Source organism: Crocodylus porosus, unplaced genomic scaffold, assembly GCF_001723895.1.
Source record: "Crocodylus porosus isolate Cpor-Errol unplaced genomic scaffold, CroPor_comp1, whole genome shotgun sequence".
Lineage (NCBI taxonomy): Eukaryota > Metazoa > Chordata > Crocodylia > Crocodylidae > Crocodylus > Crocodylus porosus.
This window is the reverse complement of record NW_017728931.1, coordinates 128,267,345-128,288,956: the sequence shown is the minus strand read 5'-3', so window position 1 is coordinate 128,288,956 and position 21,612 is coordinate 128,267,345. Positions and strand designations below refer to the sequence as shown.

Here is a 21,612-nt window from a genome sequence, read left to right as displayed (position 1 = left end):
ATAATAATCGGGGCTAATGGAAGGTCACAACTGTATAGTAAGCAGAATCCATTACTGGAATATGTAGGGCTGGTAAAATAAACTAAATTTGGATTTTTTTTCAGAAACGAAAACCAAAACAAAACAAAAAACAGATAAGCTTTTAATGGGAAATTTTCCTCTACTTGCTCTGGAAATTACTGTAAATGAAGATTCAGAATGTTAGAGCAACAGAAGCTAACATTATACTAGTGCACTGCTGTGTTAAGAGTTCGAATGTTACAATTAATCTACTGTAATGTTACATGCCATTGTGTGCCACAAGAATTGGATTGCCCTGTGATGTATAGTCCCCAAGCTAATTTTTTGCTGTGGCACATGAAGAGTGAAATATGTGCAACAAATACTTAATAACCCACTTACCCTTGTAAGGCTGGTGAGTTATCATGTCTGTTGCCTGGTAGGGTTTTGGGTACATATATCATCACTTTGCATAGTGAATTCTTCATATATCTTTAAAACACATAGCTTTTATAAGTCTTCTGCTGGCAGAGGTGGACATAGCTTTTTTTCTTAGCAGCGTGTACTTTCCAGCTGTCATTGGTGCACCTTGTTATAGGAAAGAAGTTTTCCGGAAAGACGTACTATATAAATGACAATTCTTTGTTGGTTTTGTAGTTTTACAAAAAGAGTAAAAGGACTTGATCCTGATCAGAAATCAGTGCATGTGCCATGAAATCCAGTTTTGTCTCTTAAATCTGTGTGTTCAAATTCACTTTAGGCCATATTATCCATTACCCAGCAATTAAACTTTTTTTTTTCTTTTCTCTCCCAGACAAATGACATCGTCTATTACAATGCAAAAGATGATCTGAATGATGTAAGTAATATATTTTTTGTTTTACTTGAAAACTACAAGATTCCTTTCATTTACAAGCAATTAGAAGGGATAGTCAAGGTTTGAGAGATTAAACCCAGATTTTAATTTTTTTTTTTTTTTTTTGAAAAAAAAAATGTCTTGGCCCTCATATAGATGACTTCACAGGTCTCTCTAAGAAGTTTCCTAGACTATAAATGTTTCTTGGGACCCTTTTTAGATTCTCACCAGGTCTACTGAGCTATAATAAAGGAATGTGCTTCTAACCCACTATTACCCATTTGTTGAATCACTTTATATATAATCAGAATACTAGGATTGTACAACATAGTATGCTATTTCAAAAGTTTCGAAGTATCTAGTTAGTCTCATACTCTCCTCTCCTCCCCCCCCCATCAATATCTTTTTGGCTGAAACCAAAACCCATAGCACGGTGCTTTCAACAAATCCATTTGTTCATTAGAGAACTTTGGCTGAACTTTCAGATTCAGTGTTTTCCAGCATGCTGTGCCTTTTGTAATAATTTAGAGCACAGAAAAAAAAGAGTGAAAAATAGATGTAAAGTGGTAACTTTAAATCCAAAATGAATTTGCTTCCACTTTGTGATAATGTAAATGACCATTTGCAAATGATGAAGGAGGTGCAAAAAAAAGAGATTTTGGCCAAGGAAGATTAGATAAGATGCAGTATATTTTAATGTTTGGTTTCAATTGGAGTCATAATCTAAATTGCTCAAAGTTATGCCCTTACTTTAAAAATCTCCTTAGTTTTCGGAAGCAAGAGAAGTCGTCTTTACTTCCAAATGACATAATGTGGCTGCCAGTATTTATAATCAATTTATAAAATGATGGGAAAAGTACTGTTGCTACAAGGTAAATAAAGTACATGGTTCTTCTCAAGCAAATACTTACATTTATTATATGGAATTCATACTAAATGTAGAAAAGTATAATCACAATAAGAAAAACCAGCATCTTACTTTTCATGTATCTCAGATTAAATTTATATTTAGGCACCCAAGTAACTGACCTGAGTTTGAAAGATGCAGGGCATAGAATTCAATGGATGACTTAGGTGCTCAGGATTTTGAAAAAAAAAATCCTTCTTCTGTTTAAGTGCCTAAGATGTTGACTTTGGTGCTTACATTTAGCCCCCTGGGCCTGAGAGCCTGTGGTACAAGATAGTATTGAAAAAAAAACTTTTTGGGACATTTTTATCTATTTTTTTAATAGCTGTGGTTAAAACAGGTTAGGGAAGGCTGCAAAATTAACACTTTTTAGCATTCATAGACTATAAGTCCAGAGCTCCTTAATATTCCTCCCCCACTCCCCTTTTAAAATATATATATATTTTAGGACGATCATCATATTCTACCCAGTGTCTTGTTCTTTTTAGCATGTGTTGCTCTATGGCTGTAGGCTCCTTTTCATTCTAATGGTTGGGCTTCACAGGTCTTGCTACCCAAAGGAATGAAAATACTAATAGACATCATGACTGTTGAGTTAATAGCAGTTGTCAGTCAGTGAGGGACAATTTGCCAATAAAAATGTAAAACTGTAACGTGACAGCAACAGTACAGAGTGTAATACCAAAGAGCAACACCAATTAAAGTTTCCCTTTTGAACACTATGATGCTTCTGAATGACTGAAACATTTAAAACCCTAGAGCTACAGTGAGATTTTTGTACAATTCGCACAGTAGTAATCGTGGAGGATTTTTTCAAAGTAAGTGTTGATAATATTTGAACCTGGGTGGCTGGTTTCAGTCTTTGCTATTGTTTCAGTCTTTGTTATTGTTATTTTGAAATATCCCTGGTATCCTGGGAGGGGAAAAAAAAATCAGGGAGTTGACAAAAATAAAATGCAGTTCTTTGGATCTTTTGTTTAGTCTAAGATTGGGCTACCTGCTACAATGGTTAATAAAATGAAATATATAGTACAATGGGAAGGAAAAGAGGGAAATTAGTTTACTGTGCAGTGAATGTCTTGTGTAGATGTGCCATATGTGATTCTGTACACAACAGTAATATTGGTTTGATAAGATGTATTCATTTTAGAAATGAAACTGTTTTGTTCTTCAGAATTAAATTGTTTATTTCCATAGTTCAATAACAGAAAAATGGGAAATTTATCAGTGCAAATTACAGTGATTATTTTAAGTCAGGCATCAAAAGAATTATTACAGAAAATACAATAAGTGACAATTGTGTTTGAGAATAACTTAATTTTGTACAGATTGATTTTTACAAAATGCAGATTTACAACACAGTCTGCTCTGTTGTTGTTGCGTTTGTATTCTTTTTGTAGCATGATGAATGCAGAGACAATGCACATTGTTCTTAAACACCTGTTGCAAAATACTGGGGGGGGAAATTTGCAGTTAGCTACTGTTTTATGGAAAGCACTGAATGAATTTCTGTTATACATAATTCTTAATCTATTTATTCTATTGCATGCTTCTAGAGATTACATTGTTACCAATCTGGCAAACTGTCTATTCATGCTTCTAGAGCCTAAATTACATTTAGAAGTTCTTTTCTCACATCTTATTTAAATTTGGCCTGATGGTTATGGCACTGAAAGGAGGCTCAAGAATCTGGAGGCTGGACTTGTCACAGTCTTTTTTTCTTGCTTTACCCCCTTAACGTCTTTTTAGATCAGAAGATAAGGATAGTGCTGTTTCTTACCATGTGTTTTAGTGCCAGTGTTTAAAAATGGATCCCTAGTCCTGGTTACATTTTCCAGGCACTCTAGTGCCAGGCAGGGGTGATGCGGGTACAAAGGTGTGTGGTTGACAGACCAGAGGTTGCAACTTCGTAAACCGTAGCAGAAGCATTCATGGTACGGTCTGTCAGATTCCAACGAATCTGCAAATTCTGCTCAATAGTTTGTCACAAGGACATGAAAAAGGAAGCAAGGCATGTTGATAATACAAAAAAAATGAGTAGTAGAAGTCATTTCAGTTTTTTGCCACAGACTTCTCTGGGCACATTCCCATGAGTGGGAATGTGTGTTGCCCCCGGGACAAAGATCAGCAATATGTGCTGCTGCTGCTTGTCCCTGGGAAGTGTCCATGAATTCATGCTCTGGCACATGTCATATCATTGCCCCTGGTAGGATAGGGAAGGCTTGGGATGGCCCCAGCAGCTCACCTGGGGACCTGAGGGCCTCTGGGGGCTACAGCTATGGCAATCCGGCAGCTGGAGTGTGGATCCAGCTGTCAAGGTTCTGGTATCCAGCAGCATGTGCTACCCCACTTTTTTAAGGTGTGGGGTTTTTTTGACACTCCCCAGGTCAAAAAAATCTCCTGTAGTACAAATTAGCAGCGTGGGGAACACCCGAGCGTGTGGCACCACATACTGCATGTCCTCACTCATCTGGATGTCCCCTCTATGAGCACTGGGCGAGCCTTATCATCTCTATTTCTGGTCCTCATGTGTTTCTTGCACAGTGTACTCCTTTTTCTTTTCTCTTTTTGTTGTAAGCGTCTCCAAGTAGAGTGTTCTTTAATTGTGTGTTCATGATAGCTAGCCTATTGTATCAATGTAGCTTTGTTGCTGGCATATGTAGTGCCACCGTAACACAAAATATTCAATGTAACACTCATTTAATGTTATCTTCACATACTTACTGTTTCTGGCTGGCACCCCTATTTCAGTTACTGAAAGTGTCCTTTTGCATATGTGGATTCTAGTCCTTTCATAGCTCTGGCATCATTTCTTCTTTTGTTAATTATTGCATTTAAAACAGTTTGTCTAGCAACAGACATTCAAAAAGCCTGAGCCTGAACTGATTCAATCTTTGCAGGTTAGTCTAACCTGGCTAGGCTAAAGCATTATTTAACTACACAGGCATCCCAGAAGTGCAAGCAGATGCCTGCAGTGGCTCAGGCTAGAAGCTGGGGGGCTCTAGAACAGCCCTCCCTTCCCTTGCTTAGTGCTGAGCTGAGGGGGGCGTGGCCAGGCCTGGGCAGGAAACTCTTATTAGAGAGGGGGTCCCCCCCCTTGATAACAGAACATTTATCAGCTCTGTTATCAGCATTTATCACCCCATCAGAAAACAAAGCCTCTCTCATTAGTTTAAGCTCTTCTTAAGCAACTTTTTTACAAGGAAGGAATGGAGGGACATTACCAGCTACCTGTTGATTAGCTCCAAAAAGTCTTAAGCTGACAGTCCTGTCTGCCTTTTTCCTGTCTGCCACAGCATGGACCATAGCCTGCATGTGGTCTGCTAGCTAATGTTGAGCGGTGTCTATGTAGGCAGAGTGGAGGAGGATCCCTGTGTAGCAGGAAGTGGTGAGGGGAGGAGGGGAGTACGGGGAAGCCAGTCTTTGCCAGAGCTCCAACCAGAGAGCAGAGGAGAGGGGCCAGCTCTGCTGTATATCAGAGATCCCCACCCAGCCCAGATAACATGCCAGGATGCTGAGGGAGTCTGGTTTGGGACCAGGAAGAAGTCTGGGACAGACATTGCATAAACTGGTTTTACCCAAATCAGTTAAATCTGATACTACATTCAACTAGGTTTGTCTCAAATCGGTTTCAGCCATTTTCAAACTGGTTTATGTCCACTGAACATGTGTTCTGTTACAGGTTTTAAACCAGTTTCTGATTACTTAAACCGGTTTATGTGTAATGTCTGTCCCTAGCCTTTAGCACAACCATGACATTTTCTTGGTTATACCACCAGTTTGCTTCTTTCATTTTTATCTAGATATTAAACTCTTCCTTTTTGCCTGATGGTGGAGAACTTTTACCACTTAATGTCCTTTCAACAGCAACCCAACATATTTAACAATAATAATATCTGTAGGAAGTAAGCCCAGTTATTGTTATTGAGAAATAGGTTGGGTTGCTTTTGCAAGGATGTTAAATGGACTTTCTTGGTTCTGAAGTCATGAGGAGAAGAAACAGACAAAACGAAGAGTCATTTTGTCTGTTTCTTCTCCTTCTCATGACTTCATAAGTTCTTCAGATTCAGACAAAACCATGTCTTCTACTGCCTAGTAACCACTTTTCCCCTTTTTGCTCATCTCAGATTTTGTAGCCATGTTAACATTAGAAACCGTAAGAGTGTGTTTTTACTGTAGAGTGAATGGCATCTTCATGCTGTCTCCCATGTCTATACATTTGCTTACATCCACCTGTGAAACAGCACCCCCTGAAACTGTTTCTCAACTACTCTTTCTGTTTCCCCTTCTTCCCCTCATTTTAATCTATAAAAAAGTTATTATTTATGACATGGCACAAGGCCCAGCTCTTCTGTTTTAAAAAAGCATGGTTTGCATTAAAGGGGAAGGTAGATTAACTCAAGGCAGACTCAAAGTAGGACATATGGGCTTATGTTTTATTTCCATAGCTGACAGCATAAGGATAACTCCTATACTCAAATCTTTGTGGGTAGCCTATCAGGTTCAGGATTCATTATGCAAATTTACCTGTTTTCCTTCATATTATGAAATATCTTCCAATAATTATTTGTTTCTATTTCTGTAGTATTTCTTCATGTTTTCCAGTCTAGTTTACTTTTCTGTTTTCTGGTTACAAAGTGGATGGATGGAACTCTTATTCTCCCTCACCATCTAAATTAGCCTTCTTCAGCCTAATTACCTTGCCCACCTGGAAATTTTACAACCTCATCTGAAAACTAGTCTCTCCTTGACATTTCATTTACCTAATTTCTCAAGTAAAGCCATCTCTCTACCATGCACGCTACCGTAATTGATTAGTCTATCAATTAGCAGTGAGTTTCTTGTACTTCTCACTGTACAACATCAACTAGATGCTATTAGTTTATCTAATTGCTCATATTCAGCTCAGCACCATAATATATGAATATTTTGCAAGCTTAAAAAAAAAAGAGTTGTTATATTTTAATTTTTCATGTCACACAGGAAGGCTGGATAAACTACTTGTTTGTACAGGTCTGTTAGGTTTCTACTCACTGTCCTATTCAGTAAAGCAGGGGTAGCAATCTCATCAGGCCCCACAGGCCAAATGAAGGGGACAGGGCAGTTCTTCAGGCCAGATCAGGACCACGGACTGGCCCTACATGCCAGATCCAGTGCACCAGGTCAATTAAATGTGTGCTTTTTAACCAGACCTGCATGCTATATGACTCAGTAAATCACTTTTCCTACAATATTTAGGTGCTGTACTGTATTTTGTGTAATGCACTTGAATTTTCAGATGTAGAGTGTTCAAAGGATGCAGTACTTCTGAGGATTTCTGAGCAATACTGTATTTGTCTGTCCTCTTTTGCACATCTTAAAGTCTCTTTCTCTCCTTCTTCCATTTTGCCTCCTTGCTCTTTACATTCCTCTGAAGTCCCCTTGGACTCTTTCTGTGTTCTTGTCTTTTTTTGTACTGGTCTCACTTTATCCAGTCATTTCATCTCTTCTTCACAGACCATTTTTCAAAATCTATTTGCTTATGTAACCCATAGAACAGGGGCAGGCAAAATACAGCCTGTGGGCCAGGTCCAGCCCACCAGGCCATTCTTTCTGGTCCACAGGACCCCTAAAAAATTTAGAAAATATTTATCTGCTGCTGGCTGCCTGTCAAAGAGGACAGGAGGAGCCAGCAGCAGGAGGCAGACACCATCCACCCTCAGTTATTTCCCTGTTTCCTGCCCCTGTCCTGCTCCAGCAGCACGTGGCTCCTGGCTGCATGGCCAGACCAGGGAGCACAGAGCCCTGCTGGTATGGTGGGGGGTGTGTGTGTGTGTGTGTGTGTGTGTGTGTGTGTGTGTGCGCGCGCGCGCGTGTGTGTTTTCTGCATGCATGTGTGTGGGCAGGCAGGCAGGGGCAGAGTGTGTATGTATGTGTGCAGGCAGGAGCAGTGTGTGTGTGTGTGTGTGTTTGTAGGGCGAGTCCCACATGCACTCATACCCCCTTGCACTGCCATACATGCAGACCCCCACACCCACACCCCCTCACACAGCCCAGCCACCCTTCCCCTGCACATATAACCCCCACAAACCCCACACCCACCCACACCCCACATATCCACACACACCCATTCTCCCTCACCCCACTTACCTATGCACCCACAGCCCCCCATAAACCTACCCCCCACAATATACAGGTGTAAGACTTCATTTTAAGCTGTTGTGCAATCACCTCTATGTACAATACACAAACACATACAAACCAGGGCAAAACTGTTTTTTAAATCAAATTAATTAATGTTTTAGATATTCACTTTTTAGAATATAATTGGTATTTTTCTGGTTCCAAGATGGCAAAACTCCTTGCTGAAAGGAGTACTTCTGGGGGCAAGGGGAGGGACTTTTGGTGGTAAATGTCAGGGGTTAGGGGGCAGGACTTCTGGTCCCAAGATGGCGACCAGGGGGCCGGGTACCTGTCAAGGGCATGGGTACCCATGCAGCCCTTGACAGCTTGCCAAAACTTGATAAGCAGTCCTCCACATGAAATAATTGCCCAGTCCTGCCATAGAAGGTTCTTAATAGCCCCATCTTTTCCACTCATCATAATCTTTTTCTTTTCTTATTTGCCTTATATATTTAATGTTTCTTTCATTTCTTCTTTGACTCTTTTCCCCTTCAGCTATTCTTTGTAATCTTTGTCACTTCTACAGTAGCCAGGGCAGTCTAATACTATGCAGAGAGTACCCAGTTTGTGTTTCTCTAGTGTTTATATGGAATAACCTTAATTGTGTTTAAATAATACAGCTTTTGTAGTAACAAACCGTAAGGATAATATTAAATTTAAGAGCTTAAAATCCAGTACTATATTTTGGCTATGTTCTTTGGTTTAGTTTTGTCAGTTATCTTTTTATGCTATTTTAAAAAAGAGAATCTGTAGCAGGTTAGCCTATGGTTTTACTTTTGTAGTATACAACAGGCTAAAACTACCTATACAATTTAATTCTAGATTTCAGAATTCTTTGTAGTATTGTTTTAGAACTGCCCATTAAGGACTCCATTATTCACTGACTACTGTTCCTTCCCTTGTTCTTTGTGACATTAACACGAGTTACTTAATCGATTACTATGCTGGCAGTCAGATGATGAGTTAGAGTTATGATAACCTGTGCTATACACTTTCTTCTCTCTCTTTAGGTTGCAGTAATATGGGTTATTTAATTGGTTACTGCACTGGCAGTCAAATGATGAGTTATCACAGATAATTGCAGCCCTATCAAATAGCTTGTTATTAATTTATAATGCAAATAATAGTGATATGTCCTACTCTGGGTCCGCGTTGCATTAAAGGGGAAAGTAGATTAACTCAAATCATGCTTTTTTATAAGCCCTTTTTAGATGGAACAAAATAGCCTAAGGAAAATGAATTAAAATAAAATAAAGGGAACAACTAATTAACTCAAAGGGCCAAGTCTTGTTCTTTTTACTTTCTTTGCTCCTTATTTTAATTTAACATTTAGCTTAACCCCCAACCGCAATGCTCATGCCCCACTGAAAGCTTCCAGCACCCTTTTGCTCTTATTCATTAGCCCTTAATTGGGAACAGTCAGTTGCATCTCCTGGCAAGGGCTGCATTCCTAATTGACACAAGTGATTTATCTGAGAACAAGATTTCCTTCACAGAGTTGCATATTGGATAGAAGCCATGACTGATGAAGCAGCACTGCTTATGCAGATGCTAATCATTTGCTAATAGTTAAAGCAACAATGGCACATTTCATTCACTGCCTTAGTGAACAGATGCAGGGGTCTAGAATTGTGGCTCCGTTCAGGGACCCTGGAAGAGCACAGGCAGTAGCATTCAGATTATGGCTAAAATTTGAGTTTTACCTAGAGGGAAGCAACTTGTTTCCCATGAAATCAGGACTAACTTACGAGTATTTATTTTCAGTATGAAGAACTGCCTTTCTTATAAAGGTGTGCATGCAGTAATCTGTTTAAAAATGTATGTGATATCTGCCGCAGGACGTAGATGACATTTCTGAGAGAAGCTGCCTGCTGCTGTGGGAAAACACCTGAAACATCAACTCTTAAAGAGATAAAACAATATTGTCTTCATAGCTCTGCTACACTTCTTTGTGAGTGCAGGCCAAACGGAAAACAGGTGCATACTTTCAGCCAAAAATCATTAGATCAGACATGAAAGCTGAGTAGCAAGGAGTTGTGTTATGAGTATAGGTGTGGTTTCCACACACACCATTTTTGCTCCCTCCCCTACCACAATGAAGAAGGATTTTCAGTGTACCAGTTTTTGTGTCAGACTGAGAGATCTTTGTTTTGGCAAGTAGTATGAATTTACTTTCGCACATTTGGCTACCTTTAAAATGTGTCAAGTTGGGCAGTCCAAGTACATACTTGCTTTTGAAAAACATAGTCCTGTGAAAATCTCTGCTTCGTCCTCTACCACCACCTGCTATTTTAAAATGCAGAATGAAAAATCAAAGTAATTGCCAAGCAAGGCATATTACACCTGTCCCTTACACTCCTTTACCCTTTAAAAATGAAGTAATCTTTTGCTGTGTTCCCTTTTCTTCTTATATGAATTATGTCAAAAGATAAGGGAAAAAAAATTACCATGCATTTGCTTTAGAGGGCATATGAGCCATAGGAATACATGTGTTTTAAGGGACAAAATTTGTTACCTGTGAAGCAGACACTTTAATACCTATCTCTTTTTTGAGGGACCTTGTGTTGTTAGAGCTGTATACAACTCATTAGTTGCAGGTTGTAGCTGTTAGAGTATGCCTTTTTCTTCTGTGTTAATTCATGGCATTGCAGTACTTTTGAATTTTGCTTTGACTTACAATTACATTAAATTTAGTTAAAATGAGAGTCATGACAATGATTTAGCTCAAGTTTACTTGATGCTGGGTCTGGGCTCACTCCACATTGACCTCCATTACTTGGTGCTCTTCAGATTAGTGACCTGGAGTGAATTTCAATTTTGTGCTGATACCAGGTTGGTGACGTTTTGTTCTTTTGTTTTTGTAATGGAAATTTCACATAGCTTTAAATGTCTCAATGTCTCTGCTCCTTCAGGAGTAGAGATGTTTGAACAAGTTTAGATAAAATCTCTTTCAACTCAGACTTTAAACCTTCTTGGGCTTTGACAAAGTTTAGTGAACTTTTATCTTCATAACACTTCAGCCTGGCTTGGTTCTTTTTGGGTCCAAAGCAGAAATGTGGAGCTCAGCAAAAAGAGAAAAATGGAAGGGCAGGCTGAATATCATTGAGCAATGAATGAAAATGTGCCATGAATTCCAATGTGCAGAGGTATTGTTTTCAGTTTTATCCATAGGCATTGGTTTAAAATTATTTCTATTCTTGTCCCTCAAAAAATTCATATTCTTCACTGTCCTTTTTATTATTGTGTTTTTGGGTCCAAGTGGTTAGCTAGTATTCTAGGCCTGGCATATTTGTTTTTTTAGGATGAGGAGTTTGATACGAGTTGGGTACGGTGTTTGGTATTACTTTTTGTTGATGGTGCCAGTGATCACTCATGGTCAAGGATGATCACTCCCATGGGTGAAGTAAAGGGTGGTAAATGAGTCCATTGATGGCTAAGAAGGTGCGATTGTAGAGTCACAGACTCTCTGGCAAACGGCACAAGTGGCGGTTAAAGTGAGGGTCAGATATGGATTTCTCAGTCTTGTTTCCTTTCTTCCCATTTCTGTCATTTTTCTGCCTCCAGGACAAGTTGTTTTTCCTCAGTGTAAGATAGTTGTTGCCATGTATTCCTGTCCTGGACAAGCTTTTCCCAATTTGTGGTGTCAATGCTACACTGAAGGTTTGCCTTGAGGGCATCCTTGAAGAGTTTCCTCTGGTCTCCTAGTGCCCTTTGTCCTTGACTGAGTTGGGAGTATAACTGTTGTTTCTGTTTAAAGAAAATAGAACTCAAGTCCTGTCGTCTTGAACTCTGTAGAACAAATATCAGGCAGGTCTCTTGCACAGAAATCTCTAGGTGTGCCACTCCAGAAACCTCTCTGTCCAGGAAGCTGTAGGGGCACTGACAGATGTATACCTCCCCAGTCTAACTCATGGCACTTCATAGAAAGTGCCATGAGTTAGACTGACCCGCCCAACTCAACAGACATTTTCTGTTGGATTGGGAGGGTGGGTGATCAAACTCCACTCTGGAGCTGACCTAGGGAGAGAGGTTGCATGTCTGCAGCATCAGCCCCTTAGCCCTGCCTCCATCTCTGAGCTCTCCTGCTCTCTCAGGATGGGAAGAATGGAAGGCAGGGGAGGGAGGTCCATTCTGGGGTTTTCCCAGCCCACTTTGGAGAGGGGAGGTGGGTGGATTGAAGCCCCCCACCTTAAAGTGGAGGTGGTGGCTCCAATCCACCTGCCCCACTGTCCAGTGCTGGCTGGGAGAACCCCAGACTGAACTCCCCACTTTCCCTCTTCCCCCTCCTATTCTGAAGACAGCTCTGGGAAATAAGTTCTTCCCATTCTCAACTTAGCCCTGCTTCTAGCACATGCTGATAGGTGTTATTGAAGGTGCTCTGCTTTGGAGCACCTTCATCTGAACCCTCATGTAATGAGGATTCATATTGTCACGTGAGTGGGCATTTTTAAAGTGCTCTGCAGCCGTGCGCTTCTATCAGTGCATGGCTGTGGAGCACTTTCAGTGGCTGGTCTCATGACAAACTGTCATGTCTGTCAGCACCCCATGTCTTTTACCTTTCAGAATCATGCACAGATCTATATCCACTGCCCTTTTCTGTCTTTTAACAAGCTACAAAGCCAGTGGATAGATAAGCTACAAAACAAATATCGTAGCCCTCTCTACTTCAGCTCTTCAAACAGTATGACTTAACTATGAACTTAGAGCGTGCGTGGGCAAAATATGGCCCATGGGCCGCATCTGGCCCACCAGCTGATTGGATCCGGCCTGGAGGTGCTTACTTGATTGATCTGGTCTGGCTGGCAGCTGCCCCTGCTGTACTCTGCCTGGGGTCATCCCGCCCACTCCTGCCTGGCACAGCGCATACTGCATTCCTAGCCTTCCCTAGAGGAGGGCCTCAGGCCTGGCCAGCAGGCACACCTTCTGGGCAGGGCTGCTAGTGCTGCTGCTGCAGCATGCCAGGGAACTTCTGGACTCACCCAGCCTCCATCAAGTCCTCTTCCTGTCTTTGCTGGAGTGCTCTGGGCAGCAGGTCGGGAGGGGAAGCTGGAGTGTTGAGGAGAACAGGACAGAAGGCAGGCTCTGCCTGCAGCTTGCTTTGGTCTGGCTCATGCATGGGTGGGCGGGGGAGCATGTGGATGGAGAGGTGGGGTGTGAAGGAGCTCCGCTACTTACAAAGCCCTGCCGGGCAGGCACAAAACAGGCAGGTGGGGTGGAAGCAGCAGGAGCCAGCATGGGCTTGGCTGCAGCCCTGCCAGGCAGCTGTGAGGCAGAGACCAAGAAAGCTGGCAGTGCCAGGCTCAACTCCCTGTCCCACCCCCTCTCCCCTCTCCTAGGGGCTTTTCTTGTTGCCAGTCAGCAGCAGCTGCTCTCTCACTCCCTTGCAGCGCACTTCGAGCCAGGCAGGCAGTGCTGATCCTCTTCTCCTCCCCCCACCTGCAGAAGGGGCTGGGTTCAGCCATGTCATAAAGAGCAGGCGGGGGGGGGAAATGGTTGGGGGTGAGGAAAGCCCCCCAACACACACACACACCCAACCCGCCAACACCGCAACCACACTTCCCACACACACACACCCAACCCCCCACATCCACACACACTTGCACCCTGCACCCACTACCCTACCCTTCCTTCTGCCTTCAGCTGGAACTCTTCAAACAGTATGTCTTAACTGTGACTTTAAAGACTAACTCTAAGGTGCTACCCTACCCTACCCTTCCTTCTGCTTGACATCAGAGTGACAAAGCTAACTATCTCTTTCTACTACATATTTTGGTTACCTCTAATTATTCCCCTGTTGAGTCGGAAAAAAATTGGTATACTACCAGTATTTTTATATTCTTGTAGGAACTAGAAATTCAGGCATGAGACCGGAGCCCCACTGCGCAGGATGCTATAGACAGAGGGCAAAAAGTGATTACAGTTTAACACACTGACACATGGGCAAAAACTGTGAAACCATATTGGTCAGCATGAAAGGCAGCATTCTTACAACAATCAGCAGTCTAGTTTTATCAAGTTTTTCTGTGTGAGAAGCAAGGTTGGAAGACGGATCCAGTTGGTAGCAAAGATTCAGAAGGAAACAAACAGCATAAAGTATCAAAAGAAGAGGTTAGGGATTTTTTTTAGAGAAGCTAGATGCTTTCAAGTTGCAAGGCTGGATAGGATGCACCCAAAATTTTGAAGGAATTGGCTAAGGTAATTTCAGAGCCATCAGCTATCCTCTTTGTGAACTCGTGGAGGTTGGGTGCTTGGAAAACCAAAAACTTAGTGCTCATACTTAAGAAAAGGAAGAAGGAGGATCTGGGAAACTACTGACTAGTCAGCCTGATCTCTATACTAAGAAAGATCATGGAGCAGATTCTCAGGGAATCTGTTGTGAAGCACCAAGAGCAAGGTGCTCAGAAACAGCCAACAGATATTCACCGAAACTAAGTCATGCCTGACCAACCTGACTTTTTTCTATCATAAGGTGACCTACTCTGGATGGGGAGAGAGCAGAGCATGTGATATACCTTGACTTTAGCATAGATTTTGACACCGACATTCTCATTAACAAGCTGAAGAATTTTGAACTAGGTGAAAGTTAGGTAGTTAGATTATCATTAAGTGTCTGCCTGGTTTGAGGAAGCAGCTGGCTGATTTTACTGGGAGATTGTGGGGCCGGTCTCCATTTTTGTGGGCTGATCGTAGCAGGGCCCCCTCATGCCTCTGGCTGAGGGGCTTCAGTGTGACCCCTCCTCTCACCACTGGTTGACTGAGAGGACTACCTGTCATATGGCTCTACTTCTTGCTGCTGATTGGTTGTGAGGGTGGGGGTCACACAGCAGGCGGTCCTCTCAGCCAATCGGAGGCGAGGGCAGTAGACATTTTGGGCTTCCGTTCATGCTGGCAGCCCCCCTCTGTACCTTCCCCCTCTCAGGTTGCACAGCTGGGCTGCAGCACCATGAGGACTGCTGGCTCCCTATGGGGAGCCAGCATTTTATTTTCAGTAAGATTTTTTTTTTTTGTTCCCACAGATTTTGCAAAATCTATGAAATCAGGATTTTGATGAGTTCCTAATTGTTAGGATCCATGAGTAGTTAACAATGGCTCAATGTGTTAGGAGGTCATATCAAATGAGATTCCCTGGAGTTCTGTTCTGGGTTTGGCATTGTTTAATATTGACATTAATAATTTAGACTATGGTATTGAGTGTACAATTGCCAAATTTACACACAACAAAAAACAAATTGGATGGAGTTGCTGATACTCTGGAAAGTAGGAACCATTAAGGAAATACAGCAAATGCAGACTAGGGCTAGGAACCAGAGTGACCTGATTAGATGGGGAAAAATGCTTCACAGTCAAAGACATGCTATGCAACAAGGACACATGAAAAATCCTCCACTTGGAAGAGAAAAATTTCATGCACAAATACAGATTGGGGAATGACTGCTGGGCTGCTGTACTGAAGAGAAGGACTGGGAAGTTACAGTAGACAGTAAGCTGAATATAAGCTAACTATGTCCTCTTATTGTAAAAGCCAACATCATATTGGGTTGTATTAACAGGCGTGTCACTTGCAAACCAAGGGAAGTGATCATTGTGATGTTACAAATCATCAAACTGAGTTAATACAAGGTTGAGGTAATAAACACAGAATTGTCAGGAAATCAGTTTTTTTTTTCTTTTTGTTTAATAATTTCATTCTCACCTGGCAGGAGCCTCTTAATTAGGTGATTTGTTTTGTTCCTCTCAGTAAGGAACAGGTATTTTAAGACTGGACAAGCTCCTCTTAATCTCCTGTTGGGAAAACCTGCAGGAGACAGAGGCTTACATCTTTTCCTGCCCGTTACTTCTTCAGGATGGAACAGCCTTTGTTTAGCAAGCAGGGCTTGATCATAACTTTTTATTGAACCAACTGTATATTTTGGAGAGATGTTAGATAAGGTTTGGGGCAGAAAATGCCCTTCCTCAGGGCAGCATCTCTGAAGAATACGCTTCTTGTCTGTTTCCTGGACTCTCAAGATTACAACAACACTCCAACTTTAGGGTGAACAAAAGAGGATGAGAGGTGACAGTCTCTTGGAAATGCGGTGTTTAACACTTACCTGTCCAGGTGATGCTTGATGCACTCCAGAGGGGTCAAGGCTCTGGACTTCACTAATTGTCAATTAAAACTTCTTTGCAAATATAGTGAAGCTTCCCTTTAGAAGTCGAGTGGTGTGTGGTAAAGCAAATTGAGACTTTGGTTCCATTTTACCGTACTTAAAAGTTTTGTCAGCATAACTCTGTCAAGGGTTTTCCCCTCTGGCATAGTGAGTCTGCAAGACACTCTACTTTTAAACTCAAGTCTTACCAAGTCCTTTTGCTGGGCATGTTTCTTCTTGTTGTGATCTTTGAGCATTTCCATCTCCACTATATCCTGGGTGCCTTGACTTCTCTTTCTTTTAGGAAAATACGCACTATATGTTTTTACTGCACTTTTGTCTTTATGTCTGGAATCTAACAGTATCATTTTTAACAGTCTGTTTTGGATGTCACTGTGAATTAATGCCTTTCCTGAAGAGATGCATATTTGAACTGACAGTGAATGGGTGATTGACGGTAGCTACTTTGGTATGAAGAGTTTGTCATGGTGTTCACTGAAAAATGAAAGCCTTCTACACCACCTATACCTACCAAATATGTCAAGTCTTCAAGGGTATTACAAGGAAGTTGATTCTAATCAATGGTAGGGATATGGACTCTCTTTGAGTTACCGTTAGAATTATAAATTATCTTAATGCCTGAAGGTGAAGGTGGCCTTACATCCTATTTGAATTCTGGGAGTAGAAAATCAGCCACCATGCTCATCTCCTTTCACTCAAATCCATATAGGTCTGTTCTTTCCTCCAGTCCCATACATAAATATGTATTTGGGACTGCATGAAAAATGCATGATGATCTGATACAACTGTGCCCCAGAGCTACCTCCTACCTGTGAAACAAAGTTATGAAATAATAATGGCAAGACTGTCACATTAGTTGTCAATATCCTAAGAAGATGAGGGGGTTCATAATGCAAAGAATCCTTCCTTGAAGGCAGACTTGCATACCAGAGCAATACTGGAAGCCTCCCCATGGAGGATAAGTTTGTTACACTTAAGATCAAAATTCAACCCTAAAGCTAGCGATTCATCTTTTTAAAGCAGTACTTCTTCCTCTGGGAGTCTTTCTTACTTATATCAGACGCACAAGTGATAATGGCAAAAATGAATGTACTGTAATTGTTTGTGTCTTAAATGAAGTTAATCATGATTGCACTTCTTAAAAACTCTTACTGAAACAGCATTTTCAGGTAAAGAACTCTGTCCCTTAATTTTAGAAAAAAAGGGTGCATTTCTGACTGCTATGGCACATCGCTTGGGTTGCATCAGTCACTCTGAGTTGTGTAACATAGCAGCAAACTAAATGACTTAATCTGATGTAATTTTATTGTCTGATCTGAGGTGGAAACAGGCTTTGAAAAAATGTATTTTTTTATCCGGAAGGGAGGAATGAAGCATTTAAAGATTTTATTTTTAATAGGTACATTCTTTTTATGGTTGCATAGATTAGGGCCTACATACACTACGTAGTTGGAGGTGAGGAAATAACATCTTTTTGTGTAGGTATATACATGTTTTCAAACTTGTATACCTCTGTGGAGCTGCTTATTTTGTACAGTATCTATTGAAAGAACTTGCCAAATATAATCTTACTCTGATAAAACACAAATACTGGTAGCTAATCTGTGATGAAATTACAAACCTACTTAAAATATATTTAAGCCAAAAGAAGAAAACAGCAACCATTATGCTTTATTCCTGGACCCTAACTCTTAGATAAGTGTTGGGCAAGGGGCAGTATGCAGTTTTTGCCACTCCAGGTGGTTCCATGAGAGACTCCACACATTCCTCCCCTGTTTCCTCACTTCCTCCAGCAGACAGTTATTTCTTATTCTGGCTCAGTCATTGTGGCTTGTGAGTAGGAGTTTGAAGCCAAGACACTGCATAGTCTTCATCTGACACTGCTGGCCCTTCCTTCATCACCCCTGAACTACCATTTGCCCTGGAAAGGAAGTAAAAGGGCTGCTGCCTGTCTTATCCTTTATGGCTTTTTTAAAATTCCAGGTAACTCTCATAGCTATTTTGAGGGAGGTTCCAACTCTTTTTAGTCTAGTTAAGAATAAAATGTCTGTAAAACCAGACTGAAGAAATTACAACAGTTCACAGTAGAGCTGTATTTGTAGACAGTCACATATTGTCTTAGGTTTAGGACTTACTCTAATGCATTGTCCTCTACTTCATTTCTTCTTGCATTAATAGTATAATCTATTATTTCCCCATTCTTCCCTAAATAAAAGCATTTGGCTTTAAACAAAGTATTGGACTTGAAACAATTTTTAATGCAAGGCCATTCAGACGTGAGCTTTGTATCCAAGGCACGTCTTTTCAGCCTTGTCCTGAATAGTAATCTGCAGTTTATCTGTACGAAAGAAATCTTGCCTAGTGTGGCTGGAAAAGGTCATCTACGTTCTGCTTCTTCAACAGTTCTAGCCTTTCAGCTACCTTAATGATGGTTCATGAAACGACGGCTTTCAGCTAATCTTCACGCTTTCTCTTTTACTGTGTGCATTACATTTTAACTTTTATTTTTAATTCTATGAAATTCTTATATGAAGATTCCCATTGTCCAAACCTCAAATAATTTCAAAATGGGCTTTAGCTGGCCTTTGAGTTTCGTAGTTATGTCCTGCATCTCTCTCCCTCTGACATTTTTATGAGCACCTGTAACATTTTCAGCTAACCCAGCTCTTTATCTTTCTTTTGAATGTTTCTCTGCTTGTATCTACTATCTCACTATGATTCTTTTTGATCTTTATGGATTCCCGTCCTGTAACTTCATACATTCTTAAGTTTGCTCTAACCAGATTTTTATATTAACTATAAATATGCTCAAACAGTGCATGATTAATTCACTTAGAATCTATCAAATGGAAGCTTTTATCTGGGGAAAAATCTATAGATGCTTCTTACCTGATTCATGGATCTGTGCTTTGTTTGGTCTCATTGATTGTTTTCTGTTTGTCTAGCTATTACAACAGCAGTTTAATAGCCTAAAGAGGCACATTTATAGCCCCAATTAACATTATCATGAGTTAATGTCTGCACAATGCTTTGAACACTTACAGCCTTACAATTGCTTAATATTGCTATTGATAACATGGAAGAGTGGGCCACAGTATAGGTTAAAGAACTATGACCTTTAAAAAGTTCAAATTTAACTGTTAATGTTGGTTTTAGAACTAACTGTCAATAAAAAGGACTCTGAGGATTTAGCAATTCATATTCACACTGGTTCTGATCCATTAAGCAAGGAAAACAATGCGTGTTTTACTGCATTTAATTGTAAGCAAGATTGGGACACAGATTAGGGGTTTGGGTTGATACTGGATGTGAAACGTATTCACTCATGCAAAACTCTTTGGGCTGGAAATCTCACAAGATCAGACAGTCTCAGGCAGGCAACAAGACTGAATCTACTTTCATGACATTTAGTTGACTGCCTAATGGAAACTCAGTACAAGAGCTCCACAGAAATTAAGAGGCATGACGGCAATCTAAATTATTTGTTGTTGTTGTTTCTTGTTTTAATAAGGTAAGGGCTTTTTCCCTGAACCACCAGAAAGGCTTGGATTTGGTTTTAGGTGGAGGTTTAAAGTTACATCACATTTTCTTTAAACCAGGTCAGAATACTAAGTTAAATTGTGAACATTCCTCCCTTCCTACTGCAATAACTATCAAAGCCAGATGTTTCCAGTACTGATATAGGCAGTTATAACCACCAAGAAATAGCTTAGGGGCAGACCATGAAACTACTGTTAGCAAAAAGAAAAAAAAAAAAAACTCTACAAAATGCCACCCAGAATCCCTGATTCTGCTCTGCATACAGGAGACAACAAGATCATTTCACAATATAGACCGAGCGGTGGGTAACCTCTTGAGCCCTCTTTCTTTCCTTTGCAGACTTTCCATGTTATAGAGCATGTTTTGGTGAGGAGAGCAGCCTCTGTGATTGGGCACACAGGGGGAGGGAATGGCTGGGCTCAGTAGATGCTGTCTGGAATATGTTCGCTCTTTATAAAATAAGTGATTTAATAACAAGGTAAGGGTACCTTTTTATTAATGTTATGGACAAGACTGCAGAATGCATATAAGTCATCGTTTTGTTCTTTCATTGTACTCAGTCTAGCCTTGAAAAATATAAAGAGCTGAACATGGCAGGAAAGGGGCAGAAAACAGTTACGAGAGAGAGCCAGAACTAGGAGTGCTGGCTGCCAAGATAGGCAGTGCCGGGAGAATAGATAATGCCAGTAAAGTAGTGCCAAGAGCAGGCAATGTTATAATTTCCAGCTGCACAGGAATTGATTTTAATGGGTTGAAGAGTGTCACACAATCCTTATTGGTCCTGCAGTTGTGCTGCAGCTGTCCTAACTTAGATCTGAAGAAAAGAGCTGCAGCAGTACATTGCTTGATCACATGGAAATAGACCATTGGGCCCAATTGGGAAGGCACTGTGGCTTTGGTAAATTGAGCTGTCAAAGAGTAAGCCAGCTTCAGGATGAGATGTCACTTCTTAAATATATAATGCAGTAGTCCTGCAGGGAGTGGCATATGTAGTTAACTTAGGGTGCAAGGGGAGATTAGGATAAGGACTTGGGCATATGCTGCTTGCCATAATGTGAGCATTGAGCCTTTGACACCATATGCAGGGCCCAAAGATCCTTTTAAGTTTTGTCTGTGAGAGATTTCAGCACTGAGAGATTTCCCTCAAAGGCAAAATTCTCATGAATGGATATGTGTGAACTGACATGTGTAGGGAACTTGATTTATTTTGAGTTGGGGAATGGGATCCGCAGAGGCTGTGTGGCTCTTGTCACAAGCTGTGCTATTCCTTGCCAACATCTGGAAGTGTAACTGAAACTACTTTGCAACATTATGCATTGGCTTCATCTATTGAATCCATGTAATTTTTTTCTCTACTAGCCTTTTGCTAGATCATTTGGGATCAAGAGAGCAAGTGTGATGCAGAAGTGTTCCCTAATGTCCCCATGCTTCAGTGTCTCCAAGAGATGCTCAAACCTGCTGTCCCACAGGAGTATTTCAAGAGTCAGAGTTAGAAGAGATCTCAAGAGTTATCTAGTCAACTCCTCCTGTGTAAATGTGTTATGCACTACTCCTAAAAAATACCCTATAGCAACAAACAAACACGAGGTCTAGAAAACATGACTAATAAGCAGGGATCCTGGTTTTCCATTTCCCATAGAAAAACAGAGAAAACAATGGATTTCCCATTTTTTATCAGAGAAAACGTGGATGTTCCCTTTTAGAAGAGAAACCCAGAGAAATCCCTTTTGCAAAGAGCTCTGCAGGCTGGGTGAGTTCCAGCTTCCAGGAGCTGTTTGCTAAAGGAGAGGGGAAACACTCAACCCTGCCTGGGGGGAAAGGCAGGGCCTGACATTCTCACTTACCAGAAGCTGCTTCAGGCTCACTCTTCTTGCTGAAGGTAAGTGGGGTTTGGGGGTTGCGGGACACAGCTGTGGGGAGAAGCTGGCTAGGGACTGAGGGAGTGGGGAGGTTTGCAGCCAGCCAGGCACTCCAGCTGGGAGGGGGTTTGCAGCCTC

At 41.1% G+C, this 21,612-nt stretch overlaps 1 protein-coding gene across 6 annotated transcripts in view; it reads left to right on the top strand.

The window, feature by feature from the left end:
• Nucleotides 1-21,612, top strand: part of CACNA2D1 (calcium voltage-gated channel auxiliary subunit alpha2delta 1) — a 558,706-nt gene that overhangs the window by 239,926 nt on the left and 297,168 nt on the right. For all 6 annotated transcript variants that reach the window (XM_019543648.1, XM_019543647.1, XM_019543646.1 and 3 more), the window contains exon 4: nt 815-859. In XM_019543648.1, the coding sequence (XP_019399193.1) occupies nt 815-859 (45 nt within the window). The remainder of the gene's footprint in view (nt 1-814; nt 860-21,612) is intronic.